Source organism: Falco peregrinus, chromosome 14 (assembly GCF_023634155.1).
Source record: "Falco peregrinus isolate bFalPer1 chromosome 14, bFalPer1.pri, whole genome shotgun sequence".
NCBI lineage: Eukaryota > Metazoa > Chordata > Aves > Falconiformes > Falconidae > Falco > Falco peregrinus.
In genome coordinates, this window is record NC_073734.1 from 3,930,727 (window position 1) to 3,958,452 (window position 27,726).

A 27,726-nucleotide genomic window follows, 5' to 3' on the forward strand; every position below is an offset into this window, starting at 1 on the left:
AGCCGGCCCCCTCGCAAGGCTGGCCCGTGCAGCTCTGCCCAGCACCTCCAGCATGGGCCGGGCACACGGCCGGTGGGATGGGATGGACACGGGGCAGGGGTTACACCATCCCCAAGGTGCCTGCAGGACTGCGGTGGACTCTGGTCCCCTCCACAACGATGTCCCACAGCAGCACAGCCCCTGCTCTGCCATCCACCCCAGCAGCACTCTGCCACCTTCCCCACTTTGCGGGGAGCAGCACAATTGCCCATGGGGCAGGAGACGGGTCAGGGACCACCACACACCTTGGCAGAGCCCAGACCCCCCAGCAGCGCAAGCCACGGCCTCTCAGCCTCGGAGCGACAGCATGCCACTGCTGCCACAGCCACAGTGGCTGCACCTTGGAAGCCACCAGGACCCTGCACTGTCCTGCAAGTGTTCCAGCAATCACCTCAGCACCCTTGTGGCCAAGGGTTTCTTCAGGCACCTCAGAACATGGCCACAACTTAAAAAAAAACCAAACAAACAAAAAAATCAAAGAACATTTGAAATTTCATCTGCTGCTGGAGAAGTGAATTCACAGAATGAGCTTGTGAAGAAATGCACAAGTTCAGAAGGGAAAAAAAAAAAAAAAAATACAGGCAGTAGCATCCCAGATGTAGAAAACCACTTCTGCTCCAAAGGAGAGGGAAATCACCCCCACCAGCAGCAAGAAGCCCCAGGGAGGGCTCAAGGCTCTGTGGATGCAGGTGGCTGTATGCAGGGACAGGGGAGAGGATGCCTGGCAGAACAGAACATCCTCCCCACCATCACCAGGAGAGGAAGAGCCTCCCTGCTCCCAGCCTGAGGACAACGATTACATACGGCCTGAAGGGTGGGAGCTGAAAGCTGTCAGCGGCTGGTCTTGGGTCTTTTCAGGTCACAGACAATCCTCATGGAATAACTCGAGACAATAATCCTTCCTAAAAGATTAACCCAGTCACAGCACACCAGGCACCAACAATCATTTTAATGCCTTCCCTGATGAATGGCAGACGACCATGTCATCACAGCTTGTTTTGCAAGAGCCATGGGGATGGAGCCAGAGGGACTGGCAGCTTTTTACCGAGGCTTCCCAAGGAACACACCTGCTTTTGCTCAAGCTCCCGAGAGCATCCCTGGAGCTCTGAGCCAGCGGGGCCACCATGTCTTCCAACATGGAACTCTGAGCTGCTCTCTGCAACACTAGTTTCTAACATCACACTGCGGGGTTATGCTGGGTTCTGCACACAGGTTTTCCTCAATTTCTGCTTGTGGGACACTTGCTATAAAAACTGCATATAAAGTTACTGGCCAGAGTTCTTCTCCTTGTCCTGTATAACTGTAGCTATAAGCTTCTTCCTATGTGCCGAAACACATTAACTGCGTCTTGACACATTCTGCAAACACAGCAGCATGTTATGCACAGTTTATTCTAGTGAAGTCTTTTTTTCTGTTTCTATTTTATGTTCAGCAGCAGAGATGACCAAAGGTTACAGTGGAGTCGCACAAGAACTACAGCACCTCAGCCAGCTCAGCCTCACAGGGGTTTCACTACACTGACCATTCTGGCACTGACAGGGACAGCCCTGCACTCTGGCTGTGCCACACAGCGCAGGCAGAGGCTTACAGGGACTCCTCAGGATCCTTCACCCTTAAGAACATGTACACTGCTCCCATGAACAAGAAAACTTGCCAGTGGATTAGACTTGCCCAACTCCTAATCACTACTACCCTGCTGAGAATTGATTTCAAAATCCTAAGGAGTTCTCCTTCCTGCAGGAAAAAGCTCATTAGAAGAGCTAACGTAGCCATCCCTTAATTTTTGGGTAACAGCAGCACAGAGATTCCCTGCTCAGTATCTTTGATTCTGGAGCTGAAAAGAGAGTCTGTGTCCAAAAGAAGCCTTCAGAGTCCTCCCATTCCACATCAGGAGCGGGCTTCATACTGGTCTCAGGCGTGGTTCTTCCTCCTCCTCATGGTTTGGTGGCTGCTGGGGCATTTCTTCATCTCTTGTGTCCTGCTTGTCTCGCTCTGCTTGAAGCCAGCTCTGAGGAGCTATCATTTTCTTCGGCCCGTAGGGTGGAGGCCCAATCAAAGCTTCAATGTCATCGTAATTTATCACTTCTTTCTCCAGGAGGGCATTAGACAGCTAGAAAAAGTAAATAAGACATAATGAGGCACAGGCGTTCAAAAACAGAATCTCTGAACTGATGTGAACTTCTCCCTGCCAGCTCAAGTGGGATCTCAACATCTGGACGCAGCACGTGCTGCAGCCCGGGAGGAGCAGACCCCTGGCTACCACACCACAGGCAGGGCGACCCAAAAGCCTGCTGGAGCCAGTACAAAGTTCTCCAGGCTGTCGGCACCTTTCACAAGAGCGTGTTTGGCCAAGAACACACAGTATGACTGGAGGCAACAAAACAAGATCTAGAGAATGATTTGGCGAGGCACAAGCCCAGGAACAGTTAGAGAAGTGCCCTTCCTGCCACTGTCACTGCACCTGTGGCCCTGCCTGAGATGCCAAAGCAGCAGCAAATGAGACACAGTCAGATCAGCACCCCTCCCCTGTATGCACAGTGCTAACAAAGAGCTGTCTGCTCCTGCAGGCACAGGCTGAAGGTCATCAGAAGTTCCTCTCCAGAAAAGTTGAATTCTCTGGCCCCTCTGCCAGCAGAAGGGCCACACCGGAGCAGCAGGTGACTGTCAAACATGGAACTGCTCAATTCTGCTGACAAGATGCGACACACTGGCCTGGCAGCCAAAACATTTACTCTGTAGATACTTTGGCTTAACTTAAAAGTTTTTCTGTGATGAGCCTCTAGCAAACATCTGACTCCTGTTAAATGAAAGAATCAGAACAGAGGAGGCCTGCAGAGAGGAGACCCCCTAACGATGCCTGCCTTCAGAGCACTCCCAGGGCACTGCTCCGGGGACAGGGCTGCGATATGGCCAGCAGCAGGGTGTCTGAGCCAGCAAGCTCTGGCTACCTTACTACGCACAGCAGGCCTGCAGTTGTGTAGTTGAAGGGGATTTTGTTGTTGTTGTTGTTATTTGTTTAAAAAGATTTAAGGAAAAGGACTGTTTTATTTCCAAAATATGCAACACTTGAGTTGACTCCTGGTCAACTGACTTTTGAATGTTATTTGACTCCTGACTTTTGGATGTTATGGACCAGACTTCTGAAGGAAAGATCAAGTAGATACACAGGGTGCTGCAACCCAAGAGTGGCTCAGCCCAGAGCGATGGGTACAGAGCTCCTGGCAGAGAGATGGGGACATGCCACAGTGACTGGTGTGGGGACTGTCAGGACACAAAGGGGAGGAGGTAAAGCTCTACTTCTGCAACAAGGATGCCTTGGTATATCAGGTATCAAGGAGCTGGCAGATGAAAACTGCCTGGAGTCACCAGAAAGCACAGACCAGCACCAATCAGCCAAGGTGACAGGTTCCATATTCCTTCACCAAATCCAGAAGCTGTCCACTTGATTCCTGTACATCTATAGGACCCAGAAGGATGAGCTGTTCCTGCCTTTGTACACTTCACAAAAAACAGTCACTGCTCTCCAGGAAATGACACTGCCAAGAGGCTAGCAGAGAATTGCAGGTGACGGACACAAATTCTAGCTTTGATCGCTTCCACTCTGACTCCTCTACCCTGCAAATACCAGCTGGTGTCAGGAAGCAGACTACTTGCTGCTGGAAAAGGCACACATCTCTCCCCATGTCTGCTCCTAGTCTGGGGGATATGCAGGAAGCAGTCCCTTGTTCGCAACACAAGCCCCAGCACATCCACTACAACAAGACTTTCTAGGACCACAGAGACACTGCAGCAGCCGAACTGCAGAGCACAAGAAGTAGCAAGGCAAGAAACACCAGTTAAAGAAAACCCCACAAAACAAAAACAACCAAACAAAACCCCCACACAACTCCAACTTACTGTTTGCAGCTTGTCCCGGTTCTCCAATAAGAGTTTTTCTGTGCGCCTGTAAGCCTGAGCCACTAGGACTTTCGCTTCCTAGAAGACAGTAACAAAACGAGAGATTTGGAGCGTAGGTGGCAAAAAACACAACATGTGAATAAACAAGGAGAGCGCTGAGGGATGGATCTGCAAACTGAGCCAGGCAGAAAGCTGTTCCCATCAACAGAAAATACAGACAAACCATCTGAAAAAGCACCAAAGGAGTACTCACAACAAGGAATGGTAAACTCCTGCACTAGTACAACTCTTCAGTAGAGTCCCAGCTGATGGGAAATGCAGTCTACCTCAGGAGGCTGTCCAGCAGCAAAAGATGCAGCTCAGCACAAATCCCAGGGAAGCACAACCATAGCACTTCTGAACCACAGTACTTTTTCATTTCCAACTATTTGACTTTTCAAATAAGGCTATTTTTTTTCATTAATGAAGCCCAATTTCCTGTCAAAACAGGCTAACATTTTTCAGTCTGAGACATTGTTTTGGGTAGATAGTCTCTCTAATCTAGGAAGTGGAGACATTTAAGTTGTGCAACTGAATCTTTAAGACACAGGTTTCTTGTAGTCTAAGCACTGCACAGTCATGCTTAGATATACAAGGGGCTCTCGAGGGCCTGGAGAGACTTCATGCCACAGAATCTTTCCCTAGCTGGGTATTTATCTGCAGTTCCACAACTCCCCAATCTCCCCAGACTATTCTTCTTCCCCTGCAAAGCATTTCTCCTTCTCTCCAAACATCACAATTGCACCTCCTGTCTCCCAGAAGCTCACCAGGGTCTCGTCCACACTGGAACCAGGACTGCAGCTTTCACAGTCAGCTTTATGCAGTGCAGCATATTCCACAGCCCCTCACTGCAGCTGCAGGCAGCACAGTGCTACTGGGCTGAGCTCACAGCTCTATGTGATCTTAGCTGTTCTTAAAGCCTCACTGCATAGTTTCAATACACTGTAACAGAAAAGGCAAGCACTCGCTTGTTGAGATTTAATCTTTACTAACTAAAAGAAAAATGCAAACTGTTTGGGTGCAAGTTACTTGTGTGTTTTCACTGAAGTGAAGACAGTAAAGAACAAATGGGAATATGTAACCAAGGGTGCCCTTACATGGTCCATCATCTGCTGAAGTCCCTGGCTGAAAGGGCGCCGACCAATTCCAGCTGCACTCTCCAGGTCTGGGAAGGAGAGCTGCCCAATGCTGGGCACCATCCCGTACTGCTTCACCATAGAGTAGGCTATCTGGGTCACCTTCTTCAGGTCATCCTGTGCTCCTGGGAAAGAGAGTGATGCAATGCTTGCCAGCTCTGTGCTGAGCGCAAGAGAAGCACATCCTGCACAAACATGCATTCCACTGGTTGAGAGACCAGAGGACCCACAGCGGTGAACACTCCACCTGCTGATGGACCTTCCCACACAGGCTGCAAGACATGCACAACGGTGAGCGGATCTGCTGGCAGCGAGCTCACGTGCAGCGCTTACCTGCCACTGCCTGCTGTTATCCTACTTGGATATAACTAGTTGGAAACACGGCACAGAAAGCTCTAGGCCTACCCATGTGCCAAAAGCCTCACCAGGTAATTCCATCTGTGGCCTTAGGCTTTGGAACAAGTCTAAGACAATACAGTGGCAACCAACAACAAGAGACCTCTGTGCTCACAAACGCAAGCCGAAGATCAAAACATGCAATTTGACATTTCTTCCTCCTAGTGCAGAAAACCTCTTGTCTCTTGCTCAGATCACCCTTGGGCAGAGCAAGCACGGAAGTTCAGGCTCTCAGCACAACCTCCACCTGCCTGTGCCTGGGTCTGGCTCCTCACCTGTAGTGACTTTGTTAAAGGTGATGGCCTCAGACACTCTTCCCCCCAGCGCCATACACATCCTCTCCAGCAGCTGTTCTTTGGTGAAGAGGTACTGCTCTCTCGGAAGGATCTGAGCAAATCCAAGAGCTGCGTTTGTCCGAGGGGCTATGGAAACCTGCAACACAGAGCCGATCCCTCAGTTCAGAGCGCAAAAGAGCTCCTAACTACACCAACAGAGGGGAAACAAGGAGGCGCCTGCATTCCCTGTGAAATTTGTCGGAAGCCACGGACGGGCTGATCTACAGAGACATGGCCAAGGACTGCAGTATGTCACCATTCCTCTGCTGAAGGCTCTGCCTTCACAGCTACAGACATACACTTTGTGCTGAAGAAATGAAAAGGAAATTGTCCTTAAGAGCTAGCCAGTGAAATTCTGAGATTTAGGAGTTGCTTTGGGAGGCCAGAGTTTGTAAGCCAAACAGTTCACTGTGCTGCAGAATCACTGAGACTACCTGGAGAAAGACAGGATGTCTTCAAAAAAGTAAGAGCCATTTCCCCCACCCATTAAATGAGAGTAATTAACAACAGTTCAGCTTATACAACAGGTCATTCGAAGTGAATTTGCTGCTGGTGGCCAGCCAAGGAGCTGTTGCCCTTGTCATTTCCAGTCCCCACCTCCCCCCACTGTCAAGGCTTTTGAAGGAGATGTGCACCAGAGAGAGTACACCCCGGGGTGCCAAAGAGAGGCCTTTCCCTACAGAGAAGGGCTTCAGGCAGGCAAGCTACCAAGAATGTCAATCTGAAAAACACATCTCTTTCCATCGGTATCAAAGCAGTTCCTGCAATGATAACTTCACTGGCTGCAACATGCTGGCAAGCCATGGCAGGGGAAGAGATCATATATGCATGCACGCACACATGGAGCAGTGCTTTGCGCCTGGAGCTAGTGCACGAACTGAGCAGCAGTGTCAGGGGACTCAGTTGCTCCAAAGAGCTTTACAGTTGGCTTTTAACTGCAAGGCTTCTCCTACAGCTCATTCATCAGCTTTGCACCATTGCTATCATCAATAGAGCCTAATAACGGACTTCTCCACAGCCTATCTTAGGGACATGGCTTAGTGGTAGACTCGGCAGTGTTAGGTTAAACAGCTGGACTCGATCTTAAAGACCCTTTCCAACCTAAATGATTCTATGATCCTGTATTTGCCATTTATTTTGCTGCAGTATTCACAGCTCCAAGCTCATGGAGGCCAGGGTAATGCAGCAGGATTCAACACAAGTACTACAAAGCAATCAGTGCATCTTGGACAGGGGAACCCCAAAGTACTGTTTTCCCACCCCGTGACAGGCTTCATTACACAACAGCTGGTAGTGGAGTTACCTTCATCACAGCCTCGGTGTGCTCCAGCAGCCAGCCAACCAATGCATGACCCGATTCATGAAACGCCACGACCTTCCTCTCTTCTGGTGACAAGATCTTACTTCTCTTGGCGGTGCCTACAGGAACGCAGACAAGGATTCAGTAAGAAGCTGGCAAGAGGTGTAATTGGTAGGGCATAACCATGTACACTTAAGTGCACAAGCTAGCACAGAGTGTGGCTGAACAGCCAGCAAGTTTCATATTGCACTCCATTCTAGGGAGAGGCCGTAAAAAGCCCTTCAATTATGTGCTGTGGAAGAGGTGCTCTCTGCCCCTGCAGCAGAAAGCAATCCACAGCTGGATTGCTTGAAAACACTGGCAGAAACTTTTTCCCCCCTCTCCTCCTTACAACAGACTTAATCATTAGGCAAATAATTTAACATTTGATTAGATCACAGCTCTCGAATGTAAAGCTCTGTTCTGTTCCCAGGTCTGCCAAAGGCATGTTACGCTGTATCTCTGCCCAGGGACAGATCTGCAACAAGTCAGTCTACCATTTGGAGGGGAAAAAAGCCCCAAACCAAACCCCAAAACAACAAAACCCGAAACAGACAAGCTAGATATCACACTGATTTCGCTGTATGTTTTTTTTCAGTCCCTTAGGCAGAACATGAGAGAAGCAAGATGTTGCATTATATATGAGAGGCCCCCGTTGAGATTCTTGTGCATTAGGAGTGTTCAAATCAGCAAAAGACCAAGAGTATATACAAAAATCTTTCTCCAGACCCTGAAAATGTCTCTGATTACACCTGGCATGCTTCATATAAGCTTATTCTCAGGCCCCTGGGAACTAGCAAATTAAACCATAACTCACACTTAATACTTCCTCCAAAAAGGTGATTTTTGAAAGTTTCGGTTTTCCAACCCAGTAGTCCATAACACAGAATCAAGTCCAATTAGGATTAAAAAAAAAATAAATGCTGAACGGAAGTAAAACTTCTAGCACGTAGAAAAGATGTTAACTACAGAATACACTGCATATCGAGCACTCATTATAGCTCTGCATGTGGAAAGCAAAAAGGTACCAGTACTTTAAACCCGATGTCTCCGCACAGTGCCAGGAACAGTAGGGGGTAGAGCAGGCAGAGTCAAGAGCAGCCTACCTGATGTCTTGGAAAACAACATTCTATTAACATTAATTTTTAAACAAAGTCAAGAGCTTTATTAAACAGGGAAACAGCAAAATTAGTGTGGCAGATCTTGCAAAATTACTGCTCAGGAGCCCTGGAAACCACTGTGCCCTGCAAGGCATGATGGTGATGGAACAGCAGATTAATTGCAACAGCCTTGATTTTCATCAGTCAGTCCCTTACCCTGTCTTCAGCAGTGTCTGCGCGTGTGCCTGAATGTCTCTTTCCATAGAAAGATGTATATATACACTATCTATATATATACAAACACACAGTTTAAAAATTCTGGAAGCATTCCTTTGTCAGCCCACCAAGGTGGGAGGGACTGTACTCTTCACAACAGCACGCACTGTGCCTACAAAGATTATTTCTTTTCCTACATAATGTAATCTCCAGACAGGAAAGTTCTCTGAAGGCCTATACTTTCCACACTCATGAGACAAACAACCCAGGAAACAGCTCTGGTGCATCTTTGCTGGCCTTACACAGTGTATACAAACCCTAACAAGAAAAGAGGCTCCATTACATCTTCTAAAGACAACCGCTAAAAGCCCCTGTGCAGTCAGCAGGTTTCCTCCCTCACTCCCAGGAGACCTGACTTACTAACTGCTTTCTGTTCCCAAACTAAAAACACAATGGGAACTACCACAGAGAGAAGTTCTTACTCCTCCCTTACAGCAACACAAAGCTTTAAGGCTGACAGAGCCTCTGGACTTGCAAAGTTCTCTTTTGATTCCACACCACTCTTATTCAAACCAGAAGCTTATAATGGAAAGCACAGTAATATCTTTTTTTCTTTCAAGAAAAGCTTTTATAGCAACTGAAATGCCCTCTGGATTATGAAACCCAGAAGCATTCCTATTACATGGCGAGGGTAAATTTAATATAGGGGCCTGGAGGGTTGTTTGGGGTCTTTTAGACTTGGTCTAGAAAAAATAGCCAGGTCCTGCTAATATGAAAGAATCCGATTAAGCAACAAAAAGACTTTATGGCCTCCTACACACCACAGAGCCTTAGTGAAGTAAGCCAGCTTGTCAGCAGTGAAACTGCTGAAGCTTATGCCCTGCAATGCCCACCACATTAATCCCAGATATCCCTTCTGCTACACATCCCCTGTGGCCTTACTTTGCTTTTTTCCTTATCTTCCAAGTCTGGGGAGCTAAGGCAAGGGTAGAATTCAGCAAGAAAGGCCAAGCAAATCTCTACAATTTTGGTGTTTTTTTGCCTGCAGATGGGAAGTAAAGCACACCTTTGCTCTGGCTGATGGGGACTTCTGCATTACAGGTAAGAGTCATCTCGCTGTCCATTCCTAGGAGCTGCTGAGTACAGTTTCAGCTTTGTGCAAGCATGGCCATGGTTACCCGAGCACTCCAAGGGTTTCATTTTTAAGAGGCAGGTGAAACTGCCTGGAATTTTCTCTAAAATTTTCTCTTACATGAGGAATTGTTAAGGCATTTTCTGATAAAGCAAACTGAGAACTAAATTTCAGGATCAGGAAATAACTGACCTAGTACAAACATCCTGTTCCATATGCTCTACTAAGAAAAGCACAGAATGCCAGCCTGTTTGCTCAGGCTCACCTCCTGGTAATGACACTGCAGCCTGGAAGCAGTTAAGTGTCTGATTATGAAAACCATGGCTTGGCTACAGGGCAGTTCAGATCAAACCCCACCAGACTCAAATCCCTCAGGTGAAGTCAAGAGTTCTGGGAACTCTTTTTTCCCTCCCTATAATATACTGCTACAGGGTAATCTCCAGAGGTTCCTCTGCTGGCAGTCGCACAAGCGACAGCGAAAGGCTGACAGGATGTTCTCAGAGGGAGAACAGTACTCTACTGTCTTTCCGTTTATTCTGCCAATTCATCAAAGCCTGGGCTTTGAGGCCAGAAAGAAAAATCTCTAATTTCTTGCTGTTGAGGATGCGTAGCCTGTTTGCTATTCGTGTTTATGTAGCAGGTGTCCAGAACAGCAAGAAAATCCCAGAGATACTTCCACTCTTTTTCTTTAAAAAAACCCCACACCAAACCCCAAAACCTTTTTAAACTAAAAAAAGCCATACAGATTTGAATTTTTCTCTTTACTGTTTTGCTACTGGCCATCCTCCCTGAGCTACAGGTTCAGGTGGCCTGCAGATACAGGAAGATTGATCCATCCGGGGTCCTGTTCGGAGAACTTTCTGTGACTATGGCATCTAAAGGCCTTCAGGACGGCTCCACAGGACAGAGCACAGTTCGGACCCATCCGTCTTCCTCAAATGTAACCCACTCAACTTGAGACATCTCTCAAGAAGCGTGGTACAGACTAGCAAGACAGCAACAGAAATGGCTGGATCACTTACCGGCAATGACTCTTTCCACAGCATACTCAAAGTTTGAAGTATCGATGGATTTGTGACCTTCTCTAGCAGCATGAAGAGCAGCCTCGTTACATATATTTGCTATGTCAGCTCCTGTAGACAAGAGTTTACAAGAATTACATCAGATTTGTTATGTGACAGAGATCTGAGAGGACAGAACAGGCAAGAACAAATCTGGAGAAGGACCTAAGGAAGCCAAATAGCCTGCGCTTTTTTGTTCCTTGGGAACAGAGAGTAAACCTAGTCCACGGTGTTTATGTTGGATTTGAACAATACAACAGCCTTGGCAATGAATGCTGCATTGCCACACAGAGGACAGAGTTCAGCAATCAATTAACAGGCTAAAGCCAAGGCTGGCTCTCAGCAACAGGGGAGTGGCGTGGGCAGTCTGGGTTGGCATGGGCTGCTGCACTGTTCATACAGCAACTGCACAACCTCTGTGCGGAAGAGAAAAAACATCTGTTCTGAGTTTGTGTGTGTGGGTGACGGTGGCGGGGGGCTGCTGAAAGAAGTCACGAAGAGGCAGTGTGCTGGGGCCTGTTAGAGGGGAAACCCAGAAAGGATATTCCAGGAACTCCACATAAACAGGAACTCTGGAGCCTCTTGCTCAGCACTGTTCCAAACTCCCAGGGACCTACCCTGGAAACAGGCTCAATACATGAGCCAGGCAGAGCTGTCCAATTTCTACTCTGACCAACAAAATAATTGCTATTCATTCCTCCTATTGCTTTCCCGGTTACATGTATCAGCTTAAGAGTCTTTCCCCAGAAGCACAAAATTTCATCCTCCACAACAGCTTGGGCAGGAGCATAAGCAGTGGTTCCTCCCCTTAGGAATTAGGAACCCAGGCATTATAAAAGCGTATTCTTCCCTACTCCCACACCCTGCTAGTCCCAGAAGCTTCAGAAGATTGAAAATAGCCATGAACAATTGCTCATCAGAGCTCACCAGGGAGCTGGTTAGATTCCCACTATTTCCATAGAGATGGAGAAGACTTGAAGAAAAAAGCCTTTTAGACCAAAATACTGTTAAAACTAAGCAACCAAGAAACTCCAGCTTGAACTGCAGAACCAGCGTAGCAGCAGGCAGAGCAGCCCCGCAAGGGCACAGCACATCATACCACTGAAGCCTGGAGTCAGTTCGGCGAGGCGCTGCGAGTAGAAGCTGGCATCTTGGATCAGTTTAAGACCCTTCAGGTGCTGCTCAAAGATCTCTCTTCTCTCCTGTAAAGAACACAGAACACCTGAGCCCAGCAAGCCCTCACAACGTGGCAGCTTCAATGCAGCCTGTCGCAGGGAGCAGGGGAGGAGCGGACCTCCGGCAGCGGGGACACGGTGACATTGCCACCAGAGGGCAGGGCTGTCCTTACAGCGTTTCAGTGCTACGGGAGCCCTGATAAACACCCAGCTCTCAAATTCAGAACAGATGTGTGAAGGCTTACCGTGAGTCACTGCTTTCTCTCTCAGGGCGACTCTCCCCTCCTAACTTTCACTCTGATCTGTCTTAACTTTTCTCTTACCATAAAAGCACTCGCAGAAAGGAGCTCCAAATACCTCTACCTGCTCCCTCACACACTGCAAACTGAAACCCCCATCTACTAGCTGCTTAGCCTGCAACCATTTCCCAGAGAAGGTGGGGTGAGATGATGGCTGGCAAGTAGCCAAAGAGTGACTCATTCAGCTGGTCCAGGAGAACCAGATTATAACAATGGGCTCAGTTGCCAGGGTTTTTTCCCCCTTCCTCCTCGAGGGCAGCTGCACAGTTCAAGCTTCCGGTGCCAGATTCTATCAGGCATTTAAGGTATTTCAACTGAAAACTCTGAGGATGACAGTAAAGCACAGATGGGAGAAGAGCCTGTGCTGGCAGAGCAGACAGATCTTTACTGCAGCTGAGCCTATTCCCAAAACTCTGCTACAAATGTCAACACAGCGGACAAGGAAGGCTCCTAGTAAATGGATTTAAAAAAGCATTCAGAAAGAGAGTGTCACTTAACAGGCTGCCTAAAGGAAAATGAGAAGCCTTACAAGGATAGCGAGACCTAAAGAACAAATAGTGATCAAGGCACATGACAATTTAAGCTCTGGCACAAGCAAACTTGCCAGTTAGGTAGTTCCCAGTTTCCTGGAGAGAAGACACATAGTTCTACGTCTGCATGGCAAAGAGAACCTCACAAAAGAATTCACTGCCAAAGCTCTTACCAGAGCAGAGACACTTAAAAACAGCGAGTTGTTGTTTCAGAGAAACAAGCAACTGCCTTAGCACGTCAAATCCTTGATTCAGAGCACATAAATAAGGGCAAAGAGAAGCTTACCATCTCTGTCTTCTCCAAGCTCAGCCATTGCCAGGCCAGTGAATTACCAGCAAGGACTGGGACACTTAAGTCATTAGGGTTATGGTAAGGACAAGGCAGTAGGTGGAATATACCTGGAGTGTTGGAAGATCGATAAAGATGTGCCTGTCAAGCCTCCCAGGCCTCATCAAAGCGTTATCCAAGACATCAGCACGGTTGGTGGAAGCCAGCACTATGACATGATCTGTGGTCCCCATTCCTGTAGACAAACAAGCAAAAACCAAAGGTGAAGATTTTCACCATCACAGAGACCGTGTTGCAAGTATACAAAGGGATGGGGCAGGGCAGGATGCAGAGAATGTCTTACAAAGCTTCATCACAAAGCCAGAGGGTGTTTACCGCATCCTTTGGAGCAGCCGAGACTGAGAAAGCATGCTCCTAGCTGAAGAGGACAAGACAGGAAGGAACCTCCCAAGTCACCCAGGCCAGCCTCTGGTCATTACAGACACTCACAAATTCCTTTTTCATGTACTTAATAAGCCTTGGTTTAAAACTTCCCCCCCTTTTGCCACATTTCAAAATTGCTTCAACTAGAAACCACAACAGAATCAATCTCTATTCTGATGAGTTAGGAGATGCCTTCTCACCCCCAGGCTTAAGTCAACTCCTGCTCCTTTTGCTCCAGGTTGTACAAACAATGTTTGCTAGCTGAGACAGCCTTTCCCTCCCAAATATTTCTGTGGAAAACCCTTTCAGCTTTTGTTTACTTTTAGCCTTCAGTCACAGATAGACCACCAGGGAAGTGATGGGCTTTCTTCTGACCACCTCGGGTTAATGCAAAGAGAACATAGCCTTGCCACCCAGCAAGGGGCATGTTACAGCACGATTTGATCTCTGTCTTCTCGTTCATCTTGTATCACTCAGAAGGCACCCAGGCATACTGCAGACCAGTGCAAAGACCAACCCTGCAGAACTCACACAACAAATGTGTAGGCAGACAAAACACAACCAAACAGCTTTGCAGTGATGATTAGCATACACTAGCTCAAGCCACAGCCAGAGAAGGTTTTGTCTCCATGTCTGAAACAAGGGAGCATCAGAATCTACAGCCGTGAGAGCAGCCTGCAGTATGGAGGCATCAAAGCCGGCAGGGCTTCCTGGGGAAGCCAGAGCACTAGCAGCTGGAGAAGGGCAGAAAGGGGCAGGCGGTAGTGCTGCCTGGGTGGGGAGCCAGAGATCATGTTGAATCACTCAACCACAGTGCTTATTTATTACATTCCACCAGGTGCCCGCAGGCCCCTGGGTATGAGTCACCTGCTTACAGCAGATTCAACAGCCCTGGCATACAGCAGCCTTCCCAGGGAAAGGACGCGTTAGTCCCATGTGCTTCCTTTGCTGCCAAGTCACATGCTGCAGAGAGGCAGCTTTACGCACGTAAGCTGGGTGAGCTTCAGCTCTCTCCAGCTCCACCAGAAGAGCTGCCAAATGTGTCAGCGTACAAGAGCTCAGCAGACAGATTAAGGTTACAGGTAAGTCAGAGGACTGGCTCTGTCAGCTTGTGCTATAGCAAACCTCACTTCTTCCTCCCTGCAGGATGCTGTCTAAATAAGCTCCTGGAGAGGATGAAGCAGACCATTCTTCAGACATGTATCACACTGCACTTTGGAGTGTGATAAATAAGCAGAGACTGGCAGGCACTTGGGGGATAGCAAGCTTCATTCACACGGCAGGATTAGGTGGTACAGTACATTATCTGCTTTGCAGCTGGGAAGACTCTCTTAAAATAGGTCTAACTATTAGAACAAATAAAAAACCAGAACCGCTGAGAGCATCTGCCTCACATCAGCTTCTGCCCTACTTGCTCTCAAGCCTGTATGCCAGCGCTGCGAAACACTGCTCCATGAAATCTACATGCAGCCTCCGATTCGTACTACTGTCCCCTATGCAACATCACCTGGCATGTAACAGGCTTTGGCTTCCACAGGCAAAGATCAACAGAGAGAATCTACGAAACCAACCCCTCAGTCACATCAACAAATGAAAAACAGCTCTTTAAAATTTAGCCTAAAGAGAGCCGTCATACCTACAATGTTTACAAATGAAGCCACTTCAAAGGAAAAAAGGGCGCACTGGAAATGGCAAGCGCATTATTACACTGCGTAATTCTCCAGCCATTTGTTCAAAAGCCTTTTGGACATCATCTGTGAACAGTATCATTGAAACATGAGCACCTTCATGAGGGAAGCCTTGGGGTCAGAAACTTGCATACAGCACAGATCAGGGGGGAGAGGTCTTGTCTGAAGACCTTGGGTGAAGAGCTGCTATCAAAACATGTCCTGCGTTTTCATTCACAAAACACAGATGAACCCAGGACTGTCAAGCTCCTCTCAGATGCATTCAGAACAGAGGAGATATCTGGGTCACATTCCTCTTTGGCTTGTTTGCCGCTTGTGAGGAAAGATTCACTATTCAAACCAGGCACCTGTTTTGACAAAGACTGGAGTACATGCGTCACTCTCATTTTAAAAACAGCTTTTGTACATACAGGCTCCCTCCAGTCCCTCCCCTTCTCCCACCAGACTCCTGGTGCTGCCAGAACATGAACATAGCTGTCAGAGCGAAGGAAACCAAGGTCGCTTGTAGAAGAGCACTACAATTACTCTAAAATCTGCGTACCAGAATTATAGCGTATCAAACTGCACATTCATCCCATACAGCTTAGCATAATGGCTTTTTTCTTGGTGTCCTCAATCCTTCCTCCAGCCTGCAGAGCAGGTCCCATATAGCTCTAACCCTCCTTTTCTTCCTCTACCTCACCTCAGAGTGATCTCATTCGAACACACAAATTTGACAATCACTGCCGATGACTCACAGAACTACTTTTGTGCACGATTTTTTTTTTCCAAATTAATAGCTAACTCTATGGTGTTGCCTTGCAGAACTTCAACCATCAGTTTGAGCTAAACACAGCTAAAACAGAACTCTTAACCTTCCATTTCAAGGATTCCTCACTACAAACACATCACACTCCTCTGCCTGTGCTTGGGTAGAACTGTTAACCTCCTAAAAAAATCTTATTCACTAACACCCTGAAAACTATTTTGCCATGATGCATATAACACTTCAGTGTTCGTTTAGTTAACATGCTCTGTTAGATAACATTTCAGTAACGTGTGCCAAGATCACTGCTGATGAGTACAAGTCAACAGTGAGACCATGTTTCTCATACTAGCCTGCCAGTCCTTGCCAGCTGTCTCCCACTTGACACTGTAAACTCCTTGGGCTACTTTTTAAGTATGTGTTTGATAAAACTTAGCAAAATGACAGACTTTGTACATGCCCCTCATAATATAATAAATAATGAGACAAATAATGAGACAATACAAATTTAAAAATAAACTAGGCAGCACACAGCAAATAAGGGACTATTAAAGTACATATTGAGGATAATATTCACCTTCTAAACTCCCCTTCCAGGAGAGTTGTACCTTAATTTCTGAATTGAGACTCACCAAGAAAACACTCTAGAAACCATGCCTCATTTCTACAGACTGCAGGAAATCAGACATTTTCATTTTCAGTATAGAGATGTGGATTGTACCGACTACGTATTCCTGAACAGACTCATGGGCTTCCATTTAATTCAGTATTAAGCTGTTGCCAGCTCACCCTACAACTGTCAGAAGAGGAAAAAAAAAAAAACCAAACAAGCCAGGACTACTGCTGTTCTGTGTGTTAGTACTGGCCTTTTTGTGTTGAGACCATCTACTATACAGATACAGCTGTAAACGGTTATATTCATGGCAAGTATGTATATGTGCTTGGCCAAGTTGCCTAAGTTAGTGCATGTGCAAAGTCCCAGGGAACCGTATACACATATTTAAGGTAATCTCTGCTATCTATGGAGGAGCACTGTGTGTTTCAAGCATGTTCCTCTGATAACCAGATTTCTGTCTGGTTGTTTAGGACCTACTTAAAGCTCATTCCTCTCCTTCAAAACCTTCACGGCACCTCTGCTGAAGCAGAGCGTGATCTGGAGGGTCTCTGTACAGCAGGACCACTCTGTGCTGTCTGTACCACACTGTGCTCCTGCTTACCATTTCTCCTCCTTCTGCAGGAAGGGCAGAGATCCAGAATTACAGATCATCTTGTGTGCAGTATGGAGGAACATCTACCCTTCGCTGAAACCATTTTTACAAGTCCCAGCTTTTCTCCTTGAAAAGACAGGGTTGACTCCAGGGCAACCTCCAGAAGGCAGCCTTGCTGCTCTGATCCATAAGATGCACTTCAGCAGGGCTGCAAGCCATTTCACTGCAAACATTCAGGAAAAAAGCAAGCAGTTTTAACTCCTTTAACAAGGTCTGGGGAAAATGAGATGCCTTCAGTGCAAGACGGTTTTTAGTTTCTCATATGAAGAGCGTGATGAGACAACGTGTCACAGCTACAGTCAAGGGAAAAGACAGCTCTGTCCCACGAAACAGCAGACCAACACAAACACTCCCTGATGGGCAGGCAGGTAGTTTCTCCTTACCCTGCTCTGCAGTAGTAAGATTTAGCAGCAGAAACATTGCAAGTTGGGTCAGTGCTGCAGGCTCTGACAGAGTTCTGACTAAGAATAGCCAAAGGATCATTCTTTTTGGCACTTGTGTGAAAGCGTCTGAGAAAAGGGCCGATTCCAGATACAGTACAGCCAGAAACCACACAGAAGTGTGGCATCAGACCAGGACTTGCTTGCAAAGCTTCTCTCTTGCAGTTTAGATATGGGCTCCTGTAGTCAGGCAGACAGCACAGAAGTCGAAGGACAGGAGAATTGATCTATTACATTGCTTATGTCCCTCTGGGACAACTAAACTTTAAACCTTAACAGGCTTTAAACCACTACCTGTCTTAAACTGAATATAGCAAGTATCCAATAACATTTTATGGCCAGCTGGACCTAAATGTTACCCTCTACAGACAGCAGTGCCCTTGCTGCCAATTCATTTTCTTTTGGTTCCCCAGTACTGTAAATAATTCTTCTCCAACTGCCAGTGGGAAAACGTACTCCAGAACTGAAGCCATTTACTACAGTAAGAGTCTTTGGGGTTGCTGCCCTCTGCCAGCCATGATCTCTAATGCACATTTTCTGTTGATTTCATTAGCAGGTGAATGCTCACGTGGCTGTTCGTGCAAATTCACTCTGGATGTGACACTACACTCTACTGACTCAGGGTCTTTGGCAGAATCACAAAACCAGCTGGTGCCAGGGTTTTAAAATTTACTAGATTTAGCCCCAAACCCTTAAAAGCCTATATAAATGTCTGGATTTCAAGAGGGTTATCTCCACAACTTAGTCATAGCACATACTCAGAGATCTGTTCTGAACTCAGTTACTTCCTTAGGCACCACCAGCTCTGGAGTAGTCCTGCCTAGGGGACAGATGAAGAGAGATATGGGGCAGCACCTTTAGAAATGGGGACTAATGATGGGGTACATGGGTTCAGACTCCTGCTTGAGGAGATTCCTAAGGGTTCTGCAGCAAAGCCTGGGTCAGAGTGAAGAAAGTACTGGGCACATGACTTCCACAAACCCTGTGCTGAACAGCAGGTGCTGCTGCCTCTCCGCACTCAGTGCGGCAGCTGGTGAAGGGGAGAAAGAATGCACTTCAAGTGAGCGATACGACCACCCCTGAAACCAGAGCAAGGCCAGCCAACAAGGTCACACCAGTGTCCACAGCAGAACAAGACATCCTGGCTTTCAGGGCCACAGCCCCTCCCACTAAGCAGTAGTCTGAAACACAGTTACCTCTTGTCATGCAGGTGGCCTTTTAGCACGGCCATGACCAAGCTGTAGTTCTGGGTTTAGTCCTGAACAGACTGCAAGTGCAAGCTGGCCTTGCCCCAGGGAAGAGGGGAATGAGATTTGTTTCAATGCAATGCTAATTACTTCAGCAAGAAGAGAATGCTGAAGAGGCATGGCAAGTTCAAGCAGGAAAAAGATGTACAGGCCAACAGGTTGGATCTCTAAAGTGATAAGGGCCCAGCTGCTGAGAGGCAAGAGAAAAATACTGACCATCCATTTCTACCAGCAGCTGGTTTAAGGTCTGCTCCTCCTCAGCATTGGCAAACCCAGATATATTGGTTGAGCGTTTCTTGCCCACAGCATCAATTTCATCGATGTACACTATGCAGGGTGCGCGAGCCTGGGCTTCTCTGAAGAGGCTCCGAACTCTGGCTGCTCCAAGACCTACGGGGGAAGGGAAGAAGAAATGAGCCTTGTGGCTAACATTGTCAGCAAAGCTGGAGAGCAGCATTACTGGCCCCCAAGACACCTGACTAGGCAAACCCTCAGTATATGACTCCCTCTTTCAACATGCCCAGCACAAAGAAATAGCCACAGAACTCATAGGTTTAGTCCTTAGGCACAGCTCCTCCTGGAGCGTGCTGGCTTTTAACTGAGCTCCTAAAACTGCAGAGAAGTCCTACAGCTGCTCTACGAGGAGCTCTGCTCCCAACTCTTAACATGAACTCCTGTTCCTTACACAGGTCAGGAGCAGAAATATTCTGCATTTTCCTGCACGTTGACCCGTGTCAGGTCTCAAGAGATCGAGGAGGAAGGAAGAAAAGGAGAAAGATGGAAATCCCAAGGCACAAAGAGGCTATACTTTCCCCATCAGCAGGGAGCAGCAGAAAATCCATCAGCATTCTTATACAAGGAAGGAAGCCTCAGTCAATGGCTTTAATAATAGGTACAGGGAAGTCAGAGATAATGCTTCAGGTGAAGAACCATGGCTGTAACCCAGAAAGAAGCAACTCACAATTCAGAGGGCATGCAGTTTAGATGCCACATAATTAAGTACCCTCTTATCACCAAAAACCTTTTATCATTTCAGGGGAAGTATCCAACTCATCTTCCCCATGCAAAGACTAAAATTCTGCCCTTTGGCAGAGGCCCAGCCAGCACCCTCCAACTCCACAACAGACCAAGTAACCTCCACACCCTCCCGAGGAGCTCACCTCCTATCACCTCCACAAACTCAGAGCCTGCCATGGCCAAGAACGGCACTTGTGCTTCTGTAGCCACTGCCTTCGCCAGCAACGTCTTTCCACAGCCTGGTGGTCCAAGTAACAAGGCACCCTTGGGCACTTTAGCCCCAAGCTGAAGGTAACGATCAGGATTCTGCAAGAACAATACAGCTCTGTCAGACCACAGCTGAAGGATCTGCACAAGAATACAGCCTCCCAGAGCCTCCCAATACTGTTTTCAGCCTGAGCAACTCAGAGCTCCTAATGGGAGCAGCTACATCTGCATTCCTGTTACAGAACAGGAAATATATAGATTAAGTCATGCTGATTACAGCATAAAAAGCTGTCAGCTAATTTAAACAGAGGCTGCTCAGTATCATGAAGGATGAAGAGAAGAATATACCCTCCCTCCCCAGGTCACCCATCTATCCCAGAAGACAGGTAGCAAGCAAACACTTTGTTCTACTTTTATATACCTTTAAATAGTCCACAAATTCTTTGACTTCCATTTTTGCCTCATGCATTCCCGCTACATCCTTGAAGCCAATCCCTTTTCCAGATTTCCCATCCACAATAGTGAAACGAGCCATTTTCAACTGGTTCTGTGGAAGTACAGCACAAGTACTGAAGACACGCTCTGACTTTAGACACGTCAACAGTCTGGAACGGCTATTTGCTATACTTTGGGAGATGGCACAGCACAAGCTACCCTTACCAAATAACACCAAAATGCCCAGCAATCTGTTGGTGCTTTACTAACTTCTGCTTTGGAAATACTTCACTGCCAGACTGTTGACTCAAACTTTATTTATCCACATTTTGTTTGGAAGAGACAGAATAAACCTTCAGGAATAGTCCCAACACAATCCAGCCCAAACTCCAGGTAGAACAGGCAGGGATACTTATTAAAAACATGCAGAATGTCCAAAACCTTATTCAGGATCTTCTCCCCAATTTCTAAATGCTCTGATCCTTAATATATGGGGGACAGGTATAGTTTTGAGGAATATGTATTGATGGCAAATAATTGCCAGTGGTAAATAATTACCAATACTGTCTTACAAATGCATATAGACAGGCACACTGCAACGCTGTCTGATGCTGCCACTAGTTTCTACTGCAACACAACCCAGGACAGAACTATAAGTTCTCAAATTTAAGAGACACCACATTTCAGCCTCCTGGTGTGCGTTAAGCCACAGTGACAGTCAAAACAAGAATTTAGTTAAACGCCTACTTGTAACTGCTCATTATGTTCTACTGAAAACAGCTACTCAGGATTTTTTTTTTTCATTGGAAGTTTATAGCTTCTCACACCTCAGAAATGTCAGCTTATCCAAATGAAGAGTTAAACACACAGGGTCTAGCTGTTCCCACTTATGCAAGGACAGAATCTAGTTTTGAAGGCCCTCATTACTCCACGCTTCTTTAAAAATACTCTTCTCCTCTGAGCAGCTGCATCCCTTTGTGTAAAGAGAATCCCAAAGCCAGAAGAGAACTGCAGAGGAGACAGAGTGGAAAAACCCAAAAAGGGACTGAATTCACCATATTTTCATCCCCAAATCCCTGTGGTCAATGGCAATGCACCCTGGGCTGATTTCTACAGTTTCATCAGCTGATCCAGGCAAGGGTGGAAAAGGGGAGGAGATGTGACTGATGTTGCAAGTGAGGCATGTGGATGAGCGGAACAGGCCAACACATAATGAAATCCAGAATCTGAACATATTTTATAAATTGAGAACCCATTTTGCAGAAAGCAGCAATTCCTACTTCTGGCTGTATGGGAGGCATATTGGCAGGACCCAGTGAAAAACACCATCTGCAGCTGCAACTCATTAGCAAGCTTTGAAAACAGCAGAGCAAACTGGACTGCAAATGCACTGAGATCAGCCCTTCCTGCCATTGGGGAAAGAAAGGGCCTCAACTAAGGCCAGTTACAGTACAAACTAAGTCAGATGATCAGGGCAGGAAGAGATACAAGATGTCTCAAGACTGGAGAGCCCTTGGCACCAGTTAATTCTCATTCTGCATTGACCTTGCTGGGGAAAGGGGAGGAGATCTGGCCAGCAGAGGACAAGGCTACCCACAAGCTGCAAAACAACATCAAGATCCAGGGTACTCACAAAAGCGTTGAATCCTCCTACACGGCTTGCAACTCTAATAAGGCGGAAGATGCTCCACAGCATGGACACAGCCACAAGTGTCACTATCAGGGAAATGATGTCACTAAAAGGACAAAAGCAACACAAGTACAGATTGAAATGTTCGGCTGCAACTTGGTAAATATTACTCAACATAGCTTTTTTCAGGATTTTAAAGATCCTGACATGTAGGCTACAAATGCAACGATAAGCAGATATGACTAAGAAAACAGAACCTTTACAGGTTGGTTTTATATATATATCTGTATCTCAAACAACAAACCCCAACAATTACATAACCTAAAAAGTTAAACAGAGGACACTGCAAATACTGCTTTCAGCTGTGGAAGAAATTCGACCTCACCACCCCCCTTCAGAGGCATTTCAGCTTATAAAACCTTCAGGCAGTCAAATCACACCCAGAGCAGAATCCGGTGAGGCTGGCAGTCCATCCAAAGGGAGCTCACTGCAGGAGACCTGTGCCTGGCAATACTAGGGAGATTCCAACTCCATAATCCGGGCAGAAATCCCAGTGCAGGTCTCCCATTAAGAGGCGGCTCTACCTTGTCTGGTTGGCCTTCCCTGGTCAAGTCTCTCAGCAACCCTCATTATTCATTTTCGGGATCTTTTGCAATACCAGTTGCATTAGGAGGGAGATTAAGAGCAGAGATGACACTGCAGGTCTAATACAGTTACAAGACAAACACGCAGAGGACAAATATCCCATAAGCTCTGAACAAAGGGTGCTTTCAATAGGAGGAAAACTGATCATGTCATGTTGAGATTGTGGGACCCTGTTGTGCTTCACATGCCTGTGAAATCCATCTGGTGTTGCTGCACTTCTGTGTCTTATCTTTAAACTAGGAATGTGCGTTCCATCTCTCAGAGGGATGATTTACTGAAGCAAGGGCATCGGCATAGGCTATACATCCAGCTGCATTTGTTTCTTCCCAGTGAGATCCTAGGCAACACCAGAAACTGAAAGGCACCTTCAGTTTGTCAACTATGCAAACAGGATTAATTCTGAGACATCAAGCACCCACATCTCAGAGTAAACTGAAACCAAGCTGTAAGTGCTCTGCACCTCACAGGTTTGAACTCCAGACAGAGACTCTGACTTCTCCAGACATTCATCAAATCTCCTGAAAGACTTCAGAGCCTATCATCACTCTCAAAAAAAAAAACCCCAAACAACTCTTTTCAGGGGCGGGGGAAGCAGCTTGTGTTGGTGGCTGACTGCCTTTTCAGTCTACTCTTCCCATTTCACGCAAGTTTGGAAATATTGGCAAGCTCTCAATTTCAACTAAAGGTCTCGGACTATATGATCAATTAAAAAAGTTTATCTTCATATAAAACATGTATTAAAAATGTGTAAATGTTCAGAGGACAATTAGACAAAATCCATTCATATATGAACATGACATTTGTTTCACATTTTGGTAAGGTGGCTGGGAGGAAGAATTACACACACTGGCCATTCCTATCTACAGTGGGAAAGCCACTGTGCTCCAAAACCCTATGAGCTACTAAAAGCAGATGACGCACCCTGCATGGTGCACGAGCAGGTGACCAGGCCATCTCGGCAGGTAACTGTAGCGGCATGATGCTATCTGTTGTCAGGATTCAGGACTTCTTTACTTCGCAGACAGGACTTGCACGCTACATCTGTTAGTACTTACAGGAAGCAATTAGTTGAGAGCTCTCCAAACACTGGAGTCCCTCCACACATTTATGGAAAGCATCTCTCTACATCAGTGTAATGGCCATCAGTGGTGGAGGCGGACTTCTTCCACAGCCCAGCGAGAGCTTCACAGGTCTGTTTTGTACTCAGGACCCCATAAATCTTGTTTTGCAAATACAAGCTGCTGGTCTCTACAGAAGGGCAAATAAGCCACCTCAGCAGCAAGTGACCACAAAACGTTAGTACACCATATGAAAGCACAGAATAAAGCCCAGCCAGTGCTCTATAATCTTTTGACAGATCTTCCCTCTTCTCACTCATTACAGCTTATTTCAGAATTAAAAAAAAAAAAAAAAAAGCTCAAACCTTTAAGCAAAGAATCTTGGTTTCAGGTAACAGAAAAAGGCTGAAAGTTTAATAGAAGTACTCCTCTCACTGAGATTTTGTACACTAGCATCAAAGCTGCTCTGCTCAGTATGGGGCACACAGCTGGAGCGAGCACCAGTGCAGGCTGTCCTCTGATCTACAGCTGCCGGAGAAGCAGGCCAAAAGTAGGTGTTTATTTTTACAGGCTGAACAACCACCACAGGCCTTCCTTGAAGCATTTTAATGGGGGAAGGCTTACTGCACCACCAGCATTCTCCACAGACCAGGGTGTAACATCACTTGTTGAGTCAGGATTTCTACCACACTCTGCACTTGAATAATTCATTCTAAGGACAAAAAGTGCTCAGCTGTGCAAGAACGCAGACTTTCCTCAGACTTGCTGACACTGGCCTGAAACATTCTGGTGTGCTGCATGCTGCAGTTCCAGACACCTTCTTAGGACCCTCACTTTCAAAACATTAAGGTACATCTAGAGCATGCCTATTTCTGAAAGACGGCATAAGTGCTCCAAAACAGAGACCATTTTTTTTTGTTCTGTATTTATATAATGTTTAGTGACTTTTCCCTCCAAGTGAGGGATGGTGCAACCAATGTAAGATCAACAGTAAGCACAAATTTATATCATACTTTCCATAAAAGCCAGGATGTTTGTAGGAAACAGGGATTCTCTCTCTCTCATCAATATTCAGCTCATCCTCCGCAGCTCTCAGCTTCTCTTCAAATTTGTCAATGTTTGCCACCCTCATTGTGAACAACAGGGTAACATTCTGGGGACAGGCAATCAAAAGCACATATAAGTACTGTAGTGTAAGGATACAGCAATGAGAAGTAGCGCACAATGTGGACAAATTGGATAAAAGTTAGCCTTATGTTACACCCTTTGACACTGCATCAATGAACTCATGAGCAGATAACCGACACTAGGGCCCCCAAATGAACTTGGGAACACCTCTAGCCTTTTCAGCACCTTATGAAAGCATAAAAGTCAAGAACTAAGTCTCAGCTCTCTAGAAACAAGGAGATACAACAGCTTTGTAGACAAGCTGAAGGACAGAATTAGTATTATAAACCCAGTTATACCAACACCTTGGGCTCTGACAAAAGTTTTGAATTACATATGGAAAACTACATCTTTGCAAAGGAGGGGTCTTGTGCTCCACTTGGACTTCTTGGATCTCGTTTCTGTATCTGTCAAATTATTTCATCCAGCAGTTTGCAAATGGATCATAAGCTACTGAACAAAATGGGATGTATCCCAGAACAGTATCTTAAAATAATCTCTTAAGCCAGCTTGTAATGACTCTTAGTCGCAACTCTTGGAAGTAAGTGCATGATCAAACTTCACTTTGTTTGCATTTTGGAAGATTTAAGAAGGAAGTTTGATGGGAGTTTGACAGAACACATGAAACCTAAAAACCAAATAGGGAGAGAATTTTGAAACAATATCTAGTAATAAGAGCTTACAATCTTCTAGACACCTTCTTACATATCAGGCTGAGCTGGCAGAAGAAGCTAATGAATTTCCCCAGCTTTTCAGATATAGGTAGGATTTTCTTCCAGTTCATTATGGAAGAAAATTTCATTTTTACAATTTAAACTAAAGTCTTAGCTTTCAGGTTTATGTGAGTAACAGAAGTGCCCCGAAGTTCAAATACAAGAAAGACAAAAATTAATGGAGAGCAAATTTACCAGCTAGATTACTGAACATACGTATTCATTAATTACATTATTTTCAACAGTATAGTCTAAAATCATTCAGCTGCAGAAAGTCACTCACAACTTGTCCATGGGGAGTTCCTCCTGGGTGCAGATAAATTTCCACAATATCACTCTCTGGCACCACTTCAATTCTCTGGACCTCCCCCTTTGCCAGCATCTCATTCACAAAGTAGTTCCAGGAAATGTTGGTCCCTTCTCTGTTCTCACTGACAATGAATCGAAGCATCAGCACTACGAAAGTTATGATGAGAAGTGCCCGTAAGCGTTCAAGATGCATCTGATGTTCCCTTTTCCTGCGCTTTTCATCCTCTTTAGAAAAAACAAGATACCAGAGAAAAAAAACAGACATGAGCATGTAATTATGAAGCTTTCTGACCCAAAGAAAGGACAATTAAATGACAAAGATCAAACAATAGTACCTTTTGGGGTTTTTTTGTTTCCTTGCACGTTTGGTTTCTCCTGAAGGACTAGACTCAGAAGCGTACCTAACTTACATTGCATGGGCAATTTTCTGGCTTGGCTAACAAAGGAGGTAGTGTGACTTGCCCAAGGTTATGCAAGTGTGTCAGTTTTTTGGATTGCGTGACATTCCCAGACCTTTCTGGCTTCTAGACTGTCCGACCACAGGGCCTCAGCTGTACACATGAAACAGCACCAAGTCAAAAGCCTGCTTATGAAAGTGCAAGCACTCAGATGGAAACTTAACAGCTACCTGAAATGAAGCACATTTTGCATCCTGCTAGCCAGCAAAAAATCTGCTTGCATCACATTGCTGCAGCTATATTCAGCTGTTCCCCAATACCCCAAAAGCCACACAGTGAGGCACTGTGCACACAGATTACGGAAAAGATGACGGAGGATCACCTCTTTGACTTCCAGTTAGAGGAACTGAAGCATCAGTGAGCCAAAGAAAGCCCCTCACTCCCAGCAATTATTGATTGTGTACAAAGACAGCCAGCAATCTCAGACATCTTTTGCTCTGATCAGCATTTCCTTTTTCTAAGGCAGTCTAATCCTGGTGCAGGAGGCTTCGGATGGTCACAGTCCACTAGACCCATTATAATCCCACCAAACGTCATCTATTCTAAAACAAAAGACTATCTCACTTGCCTGGCCTAATATGAATATAGGTCAAATAAAGCCATCGGACCCCTTGCTGCCAAAAATCAAAACTCAAGAATGACTATAGGCCACTTTTACAAAACATGCTTCTACACTGCCTCGTCCTCAGGTTGTTGCTAGCACATCCACTGGAAAATATTAGGAGTGAGTAAAGCCAGTCATAGTGTCACTGGTAAATCACATAACACAGTATTATAAGAGATAATTGCTTGCCAGTGAGCTCCTGACCTGCTGGCACCCTGTGTCATGAGACCAACAACATTTCAACTACCTAAGAAAACATCTGCATTTGCAGTAAACCTGAAATAGCACAAGAGACATGATATGCAGCTTTCCTATGCATATAAATACACTGCAAATCAATCTTACTGTCTTAAAATCGCGCAGATTTTCTCCCATGCTTACAACTAACTTCATGTTTAAAAAGGTCTGATAATTTGTCCACATTAAGGATCTGTATTAGAGGCATTGCTGTGCTAGATGTGCTTCCCCCTGCCTTTACTGTACTACTGGCATACTGAAGCGATGAGAAAAAGGGATGGTTTACTTCAACTATTTGCCATCAAGCCTTTTTTTCAGACTCCCAACGTTTTTTTGCACTGCGTCAGCAAATTTAAAATTCTGTGGTCTGCAAAGGACTGCCACAGCACAGTTCAATGTCAGCTGCTAGCTAGTGTTTGAGTTAAGATGACAATAAATATCTCCTCCTCTTT

The 27,726-nt window shown here is 46.0% G+C and overlaps 1 protein-coding gene across 5 annotated transcripts in view; it reads right to left on the minus strand.

Moving 5' to 3' along the window:
* Positions 1-968: 968 nt before the first annotated feature.
* The window catches only part of SPG7 (SPG7 matrix AAA peptidase subunit, paraplegin), a 41,388-nt gene continuing 14,630 nt past the window's right edge, over positions 969-27,726 (minus strand). For all 5 annotated transcript variants that reach the window (XM_027783856.2, XM_027783857.2, XM_055818452.1 and 2 more), the window contains 14 exons: positions 25,950-26,200; positions 24,800-24,939; positions 22,087-22,189; positions 20,440-20,565; positions 19,955-20,117; positions 19,011-19,184; positions 13,094-13,218; positions 11,790-11,892; positions 10,652-10,762; positions 7,146-7,261; positions 5,783-5,939; positions 5,073-5,236; positions 3,937-4,014; positions 969-2,149 (listed from right to left, as the gene is read on the minus strand). In XM_027783856.2, the coding sequence (XP_027639657.2) occupies positions 1,940-2,149; positions 3,937-4,014; positions 5,073-5,236; positions 5,783-5,939; positions 7,146-7,261; positions 10,652-10,762; positions 11,790-11,892; positions 13,094-13,218; positions 19,011-19,184; positions 19,955-20,117; positions 20,440-20,565; positions 22,087-22,189; positions 24,800-24,939; positions 25,950-26,200 (2,021 nt within the window). In that variant the 3' untranslated portion in view covers positions 969-1,939. The remainder of the gene's footprint in view (positions 2,150-3,936; positions 4,015-5,072; positions 5,237-5,782; positions 5,940-7,145; positions 7,262-10,651; positions 10,763-11,789; positions 11,893-13,093; positions 13,219-19,010; positions 19,185-19,954; positions 20,118-20,439; positions 20,566-22,086; positions 22,190-24,799; positions 24,940-25,949; positions 26,201-27,726) is intronic.